At 38.9% G+C, this 14,092-nt stretch overlaps 1 protein-coding gene across 1 annotated transcript; it reads left to right on the top strand.

Annotated features, from left to right (window-relative positions):
- The first annotated feature begins 6,748 nt into the window (after positions 1-6,748).
- LOC123759185 (zinc finger protein 665-like) lies at positions 6,749-8,146 on the top strand. The gene has a single exon (XM_045744062.2). It carries the CDS (start codon positions 6,749-6,751, stop codon positions 8,144-8,146), a length of 1,398 nt encoding a protein of 465 aa, XP_045600018.2.
- The last annotated feature ends 5,946 nt before the right edge of the window (positions 8,147-14,092 follow it).

Raw genomic sequence — 14,092 nt, 5'->3', positions numbered from 1 at the left:
CTGAGCCACACACAGAAACTATTTGGATAGAATTATACGAAAAAGCAAATAATATTATAATAGGAGTTATATATAGGCCACCAAATTTAAACAGAATGGAAGCAAAGCATCTATGGGATGAAATATCTAGGGCATCTAGATCTAACAGTATTTACGTCATGGGTGACTTTAATTTTAGTGGAATAAACTGGTTGAACAAAACAGGGAATAGTGAAGCAGAAGATTTTCTAGAATTAATTGACGATTGCTTTCTTACGCAACACATTAAGGAACCAACACGGGAAAATAATATTTTAGATTTAGTGTTAACTAACAGGGCAACACAAGTTAATGACATCGAAATAGGGAGTGAGCTAGGGAACAGTGATCACAAAGAAATCAGATTTAGCATAGAATGGAATAGACCTGTAGGAGAAAATTCTGTTAAAGTGCCAGACTTTCGAAAAGCTGATTTTGGTAGCCTTAGAAATTTTTTGGGTCAAATTGATTGGAAAGTCTTGGGTGTGGGGTGGGGGCCGGTCTTGGAGCGAGACATGGGCCCCGCGATGGGTGACGTTGATGGGGATTTCGATGTGGATTCAATATATAACTTGTTTAGAAATATTCTAAACAAAGCACAGGAACGTAGTATACCATACAAATTGAATAGATCGAATACCAATGACCCAAAGTGGATAACAAAGAATTTGAAGAACCTTATAGGTAAAAAGAGAGCTTGGTACAAAAGGATTAAAAATGGGGAGGTCACTTTAGAACAGGAATTCGTACAACTGGTTAGAAATGTTAAAAAAGAGATAAGGAAATTTATTTCCAGCGTAGGATGACTAAGTTAATTCCCCAAATTAGAAATCTTTCATATGAAGAAAGATTAACAAAGCTTAAGTTGCATTCACTGGAAAGGCGAAGAGTTAGGGGCGACATGATAGAGGTTTACAAGTGGGTGAATGGACATAACAAGGGGGATATTAATAGGGTATTAAAAGTATCAACACAGGACAGAACACGAAACAATGGGTATAAATTGGATAAGTTTAGATTTAGGAAAGACTTGGGTAAATACTGGTTCAGTAACAGGGTTGTTGATTTGTGGAACCAATTGCCGCGTAACGTGGTGGAGGTGGGGTCCCTCGATTGTTTCAAGCGCGGATTGGACAAGTATATGAGTGGGATTGGGTGGTTATAGAATGGGAGCTGCCTCGAATGGGCCAATAGGCCTTCTGCAGTTACCTTTGTTCTTATGTTCTTATGTTCTTATGAAAGCAAAAAGAAACTATGAAGTTCGCATAGCAGGGCAAGCAAAGACAAATCCTAAAGGGTTTTTTCAGTTATATCGTACTAAGACTAGGGAAAGGATAGGTCCATTAAAAACTGAGACAGGTCAAATAACAGATAGTGATGAAGAGATGAGTAGTATTTTTAATAAATATTTTGTATCTGTATTTACTAAAGAGGAACTTAACAATATGCCTTCAGCCGAACAAGTCTATGTGGGTGGGGACGAGGACAGGTTGACGAGTTTAACAGTTACCAGGGAGGATGTTCTTAAACAAATAGTAAAACTCAAACCAAACAAATCCCCAGGGCCGGATGAAGTGTTTGCCAGGGTGCTTAAAAAATGCAAAGAGGAGCTTTGTGACCCACTGTCAACCATATTTAATAAATCAATAGAGTCAGGCAGAGTGCCAGAGTTTTGGAAAGTTGCTAATGTGATACCAGTTTTTAAGAAAGGAGATAGATCACTTGCGTCTAACTATCGACCAATTAGCCTAACGTCTATTGTGGGAAAGTTACTCGAATCTATAATAGCAAATAAAATTCGTCTTCATCTTGAAAAACATAAATTAATAATTGAGTCGCAACATGGTTTTATAAATGGCCGTTCATGTTTAACAAATTTGTTATCTTTTTATTCTAGCATTGTTGAGGCAGTTGATAGTGGTAAGGATTGCGATGTTGTGTACCTTGACTTTAGCAAAGCTTTTGATACAGTGCCACATGAAAGACTGATTAAAAAGTTAGAGTCTCATGGTATTGGGGGTGCTATATTAAGCTGGATTAGGGCATGGCTATACCAAAGGAAACAGAGAGTTAGTATAAATGGAGTCAAGTCAGAGTGGGAAAATGTTGTAAGTGGGGTGCCTCAGGGCTCTGTCCTGGGACCCCTATTGTTTATAATATATATAAATGATTTAGATTCAGGTTTGAGTAGCAACATTTGCAAATTTGCCGATGATACGAAAATCGGTAGGGAAATTAATTCGGAGGAGGACTCTCTATCACTTCAAGTTGATCTAGATAGGGTTTTGAAATGGTCGAAGGATTGGCAGATGCAGTTTAATGCTGATAAATGTAAAGTTCTGAGGTTAGGTAATGATGATAGGGTTACAAGATACGAGCTAGATGGTGTTGAGATTGCGAAGTCGAATTGCGAAAGGGATCTGGGAGTTATGATTAGTAAGAATTTAAAACAAAAGGATCAATGCATAAATGTTCGTAATAAGGCAAATCGGACACTTGGATTTATTAATCGCAGCGTTAGTAACAAGACACCTGGTGTGGTTCTTAAGCTATATCTTACTCTAGTTAGGCCCCATTTAGATTATGCAGTTCAGTTTTGGTCGCCATATTATAGAATGGATATAAATTCACTTGAACGTGTCCAACGTAGGATGACTAAGTTAATTCCCCAAATTAGAAATCTTTCATATGAAGAAAGATTAACAAAGCTTAAGTTGCATTCACTGGAAAGGCGAAGAGTTAGGGGTGACATGATAGAGGTTTACAAGTGGGTGAATGACCATAACAAAAGGGATATTAATAGGGTATTAAAAGTATCAACACAAGACAGAACACGAAACAATGGGTATAAATTGGATAAGTTTAGATTTAGGAAAGACTTGGGTAAATACTGGTTCAGTAACAGGGTTGTTGATTTGTGGAACCAATTGCCGCGTAACATTGTGGAGGTGGGGTCCCTCGATTGTTTCAAGCATGGGTTGGACATGTATATGAGTGGGATTGGGTGGTTATAAATAGGAGCTGCCTCGTATGGGCCAACAGGCCTTCTGCAGTTGCCTTTGTTCTTATGTTCTTATGTTTAATTTGCAATTTCTTCCACTTTTATTAATTCAATTTAATTCTTATTTTATTTGTTTGTTATTGTCCGTCCCCTCTTTATTTGTGCTGGTTTCGTGCTTTGGTCACGTGTTGGCTTGTAGTCCTTTTTTAGTCCTATGCTTTGTAGGTATAGTTGGCCTCTCTCCCACGTGAAGTTTGTTCGGTTTCGGTTTTGTTACCCAGCTTTCTTCCTCCTTCCTTTTTGTTAATTCTCAGGTTCGTTATCTTCTCCATTTTGGTTGTTTTCTCGGCATTTCCTTACTATTATTATTTCTTTACTTATTTTTTACTATTTTTGGTTAGTCCCGCTCTTTAAAGAACCTTATAGGTAAAAAGAGAGCTTGGTACAAAAGGATTAAGAAAAGGGAAGTCAGGTTAGAACAGGAATTCATACAACTGGTTAGAAATGTTAAAAAAGGGATTAGGAAAGCAAAAAGAAACTATGAAGTTCGCATAGCAGAGCAACCAAAGACAAATCCTGAAGGTTTTTTTCAGTTATATCGAACTAAGACTAGGGAAAGGATAGGTCCATTAAAATCTGAGACAGGTCAAATAACGGATAATGACAAGGAGATGAGTAGTATTTTTAACAAATATTTTATATCTGTATTTACTAAAGAAGAACTTAACAATATGCCTTCAGCCGAACAAGTCTATTTGGGTGGGGATGAGGACAGGTTGACTAGTTTAGCAGTTACCAGGGAGCATGTAATTAAACAATTAGAAAAACTCAAACCAAACAAATCCCCAGGGCCGGATGAAGTGTTTGCCAGGGTGCTTAAAGAATGCAAAGAGGAGCTTTCCGAGCCACTGTCTACCATATTTAATAAATCAATAGAGTCAGGCAGAGTGCCAGAGTCATGGAAGGTAGCTAATGTGGTACCAATTTTTAAGAAAGGAGATAGATCACTTGCGTCAAACTATCGGCCAATTAGCCTAACGTCTATTGTGGGAAAGTTACTTGAATCAATAATTGCAAATACAATTCGTCTCCATCTTGAAAAACATAAATTAATAAATGAGTCGCAACATGGTTTTACAAATGGCCGTTCATGTTTAACAAATTTGCTAACTTTTTATTCCAGCATAGTTGAGGCAGTTGATAGTGGTAAGGATTGTGATGTTGTGTACCTTGACTTTAGCAAAGCTTTTGATACAGTGCCACATGAAAGACTAATTAAAAAAATAGAAGCTCATGGTATTGGGGGTGCTATATTAACTTGGATTAGGGCATGGCTATTCCAAAGGAAACAGAGAGTTAGTATAAATAGGGTTAAGTCAGAGTGGGATAATGTTGTTAGTGGAGTACCTCAGGGCTCTGTCCTGGGACCTCTGTTGTTAATAATATATATAAATGATTTAGATTCAGGTTTGAGTAGCAACATTTGCAAATTTGCCGATGATACGAAAATCGGTAGGGAAATTAATTCGGAGGAGGACTCACTATCACTTCAAGTTGATCTAGATAGGGGTTTGAAATGGTCAAAGGATTGGCAAATGCAGTTTAATGCTGATAAATGTAAAGTTCTGAGGCTAGGTAATGATGATAGAGTTACAAGATACGAGCTAGATGGTGTTGAGATTGCGAAGTCGGATTGCGAAAGGGATGTGGGAGTTATGATTAGTAAGAATTTAAAACAAAAGGATCAATGCATGAATGTTCGTAATAAGGCGAATAGGACACTGGGATTTATTAATCGAAGCGTTAGTAACAAGACACCTGGTGTGGTTCTTAAGCTATATCTTGCTCTGGTTAGGCCCCATTTAGATTATGCAGTTCAGTTTTGGTCGCCGTATTATAGAATGGATATAAATTCACTTGAACGTGTCCAACGTAGGATGACTAAGTTAATTCCCCAAATTAGAAATCTTTCATATGAAGAAAGATTAACAAAGCTTAAGTTGCATTCACTGGAAAGGCGAAGAGTTAGGGGTGACATGATAGAGGTTTACAAGTGAATGAATGGACATAACAGGGGGGATATTAATAGAGTATTAAAAATATCAACACAAGACAGAACACGAAACAATGGTTATAAATTGGATTTATATTTAGATTTAGGAAAGTTTTATATTTAGATTTAGGAAGTTTAGATTTAGGAAAGACTTGGGTAAATACTGGTTCAGTAACAGGGTTGTTGATTTGTGGAACCAATTGCCGCGTAACGTGGTGGAGGTGGTGTCCCTGGATTGTTTCAAGCGCGGGTTGGACAAGTGTATGAGTGGGATTGAGTGGTTATAAATAGGAGCTGCCTCGTATGGGCCAATAGGCCTTCTGCAGTTGCCTTTGTTCTTATGTTCTTATGCAGAGGCGCCACCATTATACTACTGGCTGGCATGTGAAACAACTGAAGCCCGGCAAATCAAATTCAACATAAGAACAAAGGCAAATGCAGAAGGCCTGTTGGCCCATACGAGGCAGCTCCTATTTATAACCACCCAATCCCACTCATATACATGTCCAACCCGTGCTTGAAACAATCTAGGTACCCCACCTCCACAATGTTACGCGGCAATTAATCGACAACCCTGTTACTGAACCAGTATTTACCCAAGTCTTTCCTAAATCTAAACTTATCCAATTTATACCCATTGTTTCGTGTTCTGTCTTGTGTTGATATTTTTAATACCCTATTAATATCCCCTTTGTTATGTCCATTCACCCACTTGTAAACCTCCATCATGTCACCCCTAACTCTTCGCCTTTCCAGTGAATGCAACTTAAGCTTTGTTAATCTTTCTTCATATGAAAGATTTCTAATTTGGGGAATTAACTTAGTCATCCTACGCTGGACACGTTCAAGTGAATTTATATCCATTCTATAATATGGCGACCAAAACTGAACTGTATAATCTAAATGTGGCCTAACTAGGGCAAGATATAGATTGAGAACCACACCAGGTGTCTTGTTACTAACGCTGCGATTAATAAATCCAAGTGTCCGATATGCCTTATTACGAACATTTATGTATTGATCCTTTTGTTTTAAATTCTTACTAATCATAACTCTCAGATTCCTTTCGCAATTCGACTTCGCAATCTCACCATCTAGCTCGTATCTTGTAACCCTATCATCATTACCTAACCTCAGAATTCAACCAACAAGATCAGGTGGATTAGATGGAAATCCACAGCGTCTTCAATGGTTAGAAAAGTAGTTGAAGAATGGAAGATACTAGTGAACGCTGCGAATGTACATCCGACACCAAGATAATGCTATTTAAACTAAAACTAGTGCGCTAAATAGAAGCTGAAAAAAACGGGAGAAAAGGAGAAAACCCCACTTCCATTTAAAACTTTGACTGAAACTTCACAGTAACAAGGTTATCGCTAGTAACCGAACTCAATTGCCGGCTCACTATAGCCTGTGCTATATGTACATTTCGTTTAGAGTAATTAAATCTAAAACAACAACAACAAGAGCTCCAGCGTCTCATCCCGGTCTGCCCAACTTACCAGTGACCAAAGATCTTACACGTGACCTGCGTCCCCACACCTGTTTTATATACCAGAGAGCCAACAACATAAATACCATAGAGCTGGCAACGTAAATACCAGGGATCTGAATTTGCCATCTCTTTATTTTCGGAGTGCACCGAGTGGGGGAAAAGATTCAGTAAACATAGAAATATGAATAACCACGAGATGTTGTATACATGTGAGAAACCTTTCGAGTGTCCAGAGTGTGGAAAAAGATTCATTAATGAGAGGAAAATGGATAAACACATGATGCGTTTACAGATGTGTACAGGTGAGAAACCTTACGAGTGTCCAGAGTGTTGGAAACGATTCGTCAACCCAAGGGACATGAACAAACACATAATGAAGTGTACAGGTGTGAAACCTTTCGAGTGTCCAGACTGTGGAAAAAGATTCAGTGATGAGAGGAAAATGGATAACCACATGATGTATCCTGGTGAGAAACCTTTTGAGTGCCCAGAGTGTTGCAAAAGATTCAGTAAAAAGAGGAAACTAAATAAACACATAACGGTGTGTACGGGTGAGAAAACTCAAGAGTGTCCAGAATGTGGGAAAAGATTCAGAAATAAAAGATCTCTGAAGATTCACAGAATGGTACATACTGGTGAAAAACCTCACGACTGTCCCGACTGTGGAACACGTTTTGATAATTTGACAAATCTGAACAAACACAGGTTGCTGCATTCAGCTGAAATACCATTAAATAATGACAATAATATTTTTTGTGTAAAAAATATAATTGATCACAGTGATACAATGAAACATGCACGTGATACTGGTGAGAAGCTTTACGAGTGTACCGAATGTGGAAAAAGTTTCTGCTATCTTGGAAATACCAACCACGAGATGTTGTATACATGTGAGAAACCTTTCGAGTGTCCAGAGTGTGGAAAAAGATTCATTAATGAGAGGAAAATGGATAAACACATGATGTGTTTACAGATGTGTACAGGTGAGAAACCTTACGAGTGTCCAGAGTGTTGGAAACGATTCTTCAACCCAAGGGACATGAACAAACACATAATGAAGTGTACAGGTGTGAAACCTTTCGAGTGTCCAGACTGTGGAAAAAGATTCAGTGATGAGAGGAAATTGGATAACCACATGATGTATCCTGGTGAGAAACCTTTTAAGTGCCCAGAGTGTTGCAAAAGATTCAGTAAAGAGAGGAAAATAAATAAACAAATGACGGTGAGTACGGGTGAGAAAACTCAAGAGTGTCCAGAATGTGGGAAAAGATACAGACATAAAAGATCTCTGAAGATTCACAGCATGGTACATACTGGTGAAAAACCTCAGTGTCCCGACTGTGGAACACGTTTTTATAATTTGACAAATCTGAACAAACACAGGTTGGTGCATTCAGCTGAAATATTAAATAATGACAATAATATTTTTTGTGTAAAAAATATCATTGATCACAGTGGTACAATGAAACATGCACGTGAGAAGCTTTACGAGTGTACCGAGTGTGGAAAAAGATTCGGCTATCTTGGAAATATGAATAGACACATGAAGGTGCATACATATATCGTTCCCGAAATATGAGACCTTTTATATATAGCTGTAGAGAACTGAAACTAATTTTAGTGCACCAATTTGTGAGTGAGAAACATGGTGCAATAAATTGCACCACAGTGAGAAACTTTAAGAATTTTCTGCTATCTTGGAAATATGAATAGACGCATGAAGGTGCCAGCATATATCGTTCAAGAAATATGAGTCCTTTTATATATAGCTAGACTTTATATATAGTTTCCGTTCTAGAGAACTGAAACAAATTTTAGTGCACCAGATGATGTATAGATTTGTTAAATCATCATGTATATTCCTGGTGGAGGTTATTTGGAGATGATTTCGGGGATTTTTAGTGTCCCCGCGGCCCGGTCCTCGACCAGGCCTCCACCCCCAGGAAGCAGCCCGTGACAGCTGACTAACACCCAGGTACCTATTTACTGCTAGGTAACAGGGGCATAGGGTGAAAGAAACTCTGCCCATTGTTTCTCGCCGGCGCCTGGGATCGAACCCAGGACCACAGGATCACAAGTCCAGCGTGCTGTCCGCTCGGCCGACCGGCTCCCAGGTGGTACAAGTTTTTATAAAAAAATCTAGGGAGGGGGAGAAATTTAGGGAGAGGGGGGAGTTGCTTAGAAATCCCATATTACTAAGATTTGACATCTCTCTGACAACTGTTACCTAATAAATAAAAACTCCCTTATTATTACACAAAACATAATTAAGAAAATTTTGGAGAACATAATGCCATCATGGCCAAAAATATTATGTAATAAAAGTATCCCTGGGACCAATTTGTTTTTATTTTACTTTATTCACCCATATTTATTTATTTTCTGTGAATGTTTTCATGGATAATGAAAATTTTTGTTTAACCTTTTATCCAAATCTCAGGAACTGATATCAATAACAGAATTTAATCAATTTGCAATTCGGTATATCCAAGGAATGCATATCAATTCTTTTTTTAACTATTTTTAAGTCTCCTACAAAAGAAATCACAAGAATGTAATGGACGAGAAAATACTGAGGTATTTCCGAGATACTTTTGAGCTCATCATGGTCCAGCCGGTAAAATTTGTACCTGGGGAGTCCACGGATACAATCCCATTGCATGACCTCAATATTTTCTCAAAACATATATTTTCTTTCTAATATTTTAATAATTGCACATACTGATGACCAAGACTAAGATAATTACACACACTCATTTAAAAAGTGGAAAAACTGCAAAATATTGCCTAAATCGTTGATATTTGGTTTAAATCACATAAAGGAAAAACATTTATAAACGTAGAGTTAACAATGAACATTATCATTCAAATTTACCTGATCTGTTAAAGACAGAGTTGGGGTCTTCTTTGTAGTGTTTACATTAATGACATTGAACTTGTTTTTATTCAAGCCTTGTATTTAGGTCATTCAGCAATGGAAGCAATAAAGATAAAATTTCATCCCAAAATATGTTTTATTCCTTCTCCAATTTGTTTGTTTCCTAAACTATATGTTTCAATAACAAAATACATAACTTATTAATATTCATACACAAGAATATGAAGGTCCATCCTGGACCATTCTCAAGTCGACTGTGATGAGGGTAGTTGTTGTTGTCATTATTCGATCATTAGCAGTGGGTCATTAACATTCGATCCATTCAATATGTATGGTTTACTACGTTCCTGTGCTTTGCTAAGAATATTTAAAAATAAGGATATTTAAAATAATAAATATATATGAATTCCATATAAAAATCCTTTTTTTACATCACATATCGCTGGGTTCACGTCTCGCTCCAAGACCGGCCCACACTCCATACCCAAGACATTTCAATCTATTTGGGTTAAAAAAATTCTTAGGCTATTAAAATCAGCTTTTCGAAAATCTGGCACTTTAGCAGAATTTTCTCCTACGTATCTATTCCAGTGTAAGTTTAATCTTAATTATTTGTGATCACTGTTCCCTGGACCTCCCTATTTCGATGTGTCAGGTGCAGTCACAGTGAGAGATTGTGTTAGCTGGAGCTCCGATTGTAGTAACATTATTATAGCCATAATGGAGGGATTAGTGAAGGAATTGATGAATCTAGTTGAAACTCTGAGAGCAGAGATAGATTCCCTACGAGAGGAGGTACGACAGCTGAAACATCGGGAAGAAACGAAGGAGACCAATATTAACAAGATTGTTAATCTAACCTTGAAGACTATGAAGACCTTGACAAGACCGCCTACAGACGCCCTAAGGACATCAAATTCACTCGCCGTGTTTGAAGACGAATGCTGTGGTGAGCCTGCAGTTCACTTGAAACGGAAATCAACGATCCGTTTCAACGAGCAACGAAGCACAGGCCCCCCCAAAGTGCTCAGAAAGTTAAGGAGGTACCTAAACGAATTTTGGTTGTGGGAGATTCCCAGGTGACGTTTATTTAGACAGGACGTTTTGTGCCAGAGATAGGGGGAACAGGTTAAGGGTCTGCTATCTAGGAGCTGGAATTGGAGATATTGTTGACAACATGAATGATATTATGACAGGAAATGGGAACAAACCCATTATTTGTGCTAGTGCAGGGGGGGGTAATGATGTTGGACGAGTTAGGAGTAAGGAACTGATAAAGAAATTTAGCCATAGAATTAGTTAGGAGCAAGGAAGGAATCCCGATCATATGTGGCATTCTTCCAAGAAAGAGCGTTGGAAATGAATGGTTGTTTCCAGCCGGCAATTGACACTTGGTGTCAATATAATTCGCTTGGTGGAAAGATATTGCAAATCAAATTCAATATCTTTCATAGACAACTGGGAACACTTCTATGGAAGAAATGAAATGTATACTCGTGATGGGGTGCATCTATCGAGGGCTGGGGTTGTTGCTGTTGCGAACTCGTTTGAACCCGTGGTTAGAGGCATTTGTTTAAACTGTTAGTAGATAGTGGTATGGGAATTGATAATGAAGAAGCAGTTAATATGTATGAAGTATGTTTGTTGGAGAAATTGGCAAAATTATCAGGGAAAGAGAAGGGACTCAAAATAACAATTCACTTCGGGTATATTGCACTAACAGTATAAAGTCTAAGAAACAAAATAAACGAGTTAAATGCTCTTGTCTGTACAGAAAAAATTGATATTATTGCCCTTACCGAAACGTGGATGAATGCAGAAAATTGAGAATTATTAGCTGAATATCAAATAAATGGATTTAAACTATTTCACACAGATAGATATATTAGATATATAGCTATATATAGGCCACTAAATTTAGACAGAATACAAACAAAGCATCTATGGAATGAAATCTAAGTAAGACTAGACTAGCGTACTAAGACTAGGGAAAGGATAGGTTCATTAAAAACTGAGACAGGTCAAATAACAGATAGTGATGAAGAGATGAGTAGTATTTTTAATAAATATTTTGTATCTGTATTTACTAAAGAGGAACTTAACAATATGCCTTCAGCCGAACAAGTCTATGTGGGTGGGGATGAGGACAGGTTGACTAGTTTAGCAGTTACCAGGGAGGATGTAATTAAACAATTAGAAAAACTAAAACCAAACAAATCCCCAGGGCCGGATGAAGTGTTTGCCAGGGTGCTTAAAGAATGCAAAGAGGAGCTTTCCGAGCCATTGTCTACCATATTTAATAAATCAATAGAGTCAGGCAGAGTGCCAGAGTCATGGAAGGTAGCTAATGTGGTACCAATTTTTAAGAAAGGAAATAGATCACTTGCGTCAAACTATCGACCAATTAGCATAACGTCTATTGTGGGAAAGTTACTTGAATCAATAATTGCAAATACAATTCGTCTCCATCGAGAAAAACATAAATTAATAATTGAGTCGCAACATGGTTTTATAAATGGCCGTTCATGTTTAACAAATTTGTTATCTTTTTATTCTAGCATAGTTGATAGTGGTATTATTGCCCTTGGCTAGTGCATCCTTCTGAGCGAGACGTTTATCCGTTACCTCGGCTGGCATGACGGGTAGTGCGATTCTCATAGGACGTCCAAATAAAAGTTCACCAGGTGACTTGCCCAGTGTTCCATGCGGTGTTGCACGGTAGTTCCTGAGAAAAGCATACATAGCTTGTTTCCAGGATCGTCCTTCGGCATGAGCACAGCGTACCGCTTTCATGAGAGGGTTGCATGAATCTCTCAACTTCTCCATTTGCTTGAGGATGTAGTGGCATCACACGGCGGTGTTTGAATCCAATATGCTCAGCAAAGTTGACAAAGTCTTGTCCATTGAATGGCGGTCCATTGTCCGTCTTGACAACTTCAGGAATGCCAAAGTTTGAAAAGATCTTGTCAAGTTTCGGGATGACGGCCTTTGCAGATGTGGAATTGATGATTTCTACTTCTGGATAACGTGAGTGATCATCAATGACTACCATCAAGTACTCTCCAGTTGGTAGTGGTCCGCAGAAGTCCATCGATACTTCCGCCCATGGTGCAGCAGGTAGTGGTGAAGGTTGTAGAGGTGTTGGTCTTGAAGTATCCACTGCAGCTTGGCAAGGGACACAGGCATCATGCATATCCTTTGCTTGACGATCAATGCCAGGAAACCACACCTTTTCTCGTAGCAGCTGTTTCGTCCTAACAAGACCTTGGTGTCCTTGATGTGCAAGCTTCAGAGCACGTTGCTGGAGAACAGCTGGAATCACGATACGAGTACCTCGCAGCACAGTGTCGCGTTGTTGCGTAACACTTAATTCTGTCTGGATGCGTTCAAGTGCTTTGAATGCATCTTGGTCAACTCCTGAGGGTGGGATGCGTGGAAACTTTTTCTTAGTCAATGCATCCACTGTTGCTTGCAGAGTTGGGTCCTCTAGGGTTGCAGTGCGGATTTCATCAAGAGTAAGAGCCTTAGGGACTGCATCACAGGTTACAGAGTGTACATATTCCTCGGCAACTTGCTGATGCTTGGTGATGGTGAAACTGTTTGCAGGATGTCGACTGATGTAATCAGCGGGATTGCCTGCACCCGGCTTGTATTTCACCGTAAAGTTGTATGGTTGCAGACGAAGAGCCCATCTCTCAATGCGAGCTGGTGGTTTGGACTTTGGATTATTGAAGATGGTCTCCAACGGTTTGTGGTCAGTGACTATCGTGGTGAAGGGTGCACCAAGCAGATACACATTGAAGTGTTCACAGCCCCATACAAGAGCAAGAGCTTCCTTCTCTGTCTGACTGTATCGTTGCTCAACATCTGTGAGAGAACGGCTGGCGTAGGCAATTACTACTCTGGAATCTGGTTGACCAGGTTTGTGTTGGGCTAAAACAGCACCTAATCCAACAGGACTAGCATCCACCGTTAATTCAGTGTCCATTGATGGATCAAAGTATGCAGCAGTCGCATTCTCTACTAGTGCATCTTTCACAGCATCAAATGCATTTTGCTCGATATCGCTCCAGTACCATGATGCGTTTTTCTTCAGGAGCTCACGTAGAGGCTTCGTAATGGTAGCAAAATCTGGAATGAAGCGAGAACAGTAGTTTGCCATTCCCAGAAAACTATGTACTTCAATGGACGTTGAAGGAGGTGCAGCATTCTTGATATCTGCAACTTTCTTAGGATCTGGAGACAGACCTTTGTCACTAAGTACATGTCCAAAGAATTCAATTTTATGTTGATTGAACTCACACTTTGCTCGGCTTAGCGTCAAATTCTTTTCTCGTAAGCGTTGCAATGTTGCACGAAGAGCTTTGTCGTGTTCAGCTTGGGTACGGCCATAAACAATGATGTCATCAGACATGTTGTCAGCATTAGGTATATCTTGCAATACCTGGCTGATGGTGTGCTGGAATACCTCGGCAGCACTGTTAATACCAAAACTCAGGCGCTTGTACCTATACAGACCTCGATGTGTCGTAAACGTTGTGATGAAGCGACTCTCATCATCAAGTTCAAGCTGATGATAGCCCTTGTTTAAATCTAACTTGCTGAATATAGTTGCACCATTCAAGCGGTAGATCATATCATCTACAG

Source organism: Procambarus clarkii, chromosome 15 (assembly GCF_040958095.1).
Source record: "Procambarus clarkii isolate CNS0578487 chromosome 15, FALCON_Pclarkii_2.0, whole genome shotgun sequence".
Taxonomy (NCBI): Eukaryota; Metazoa; Arthropoda; class Malacostraca; order Decapoda; family Cambaridae; genus Procambarus; species Procambarus clarkii.
The sequence above is the reverse complement of the archived record's forward strand: the minus strand, read 5'-3'. Positions and strand labels throughout refer to the sequence as shown.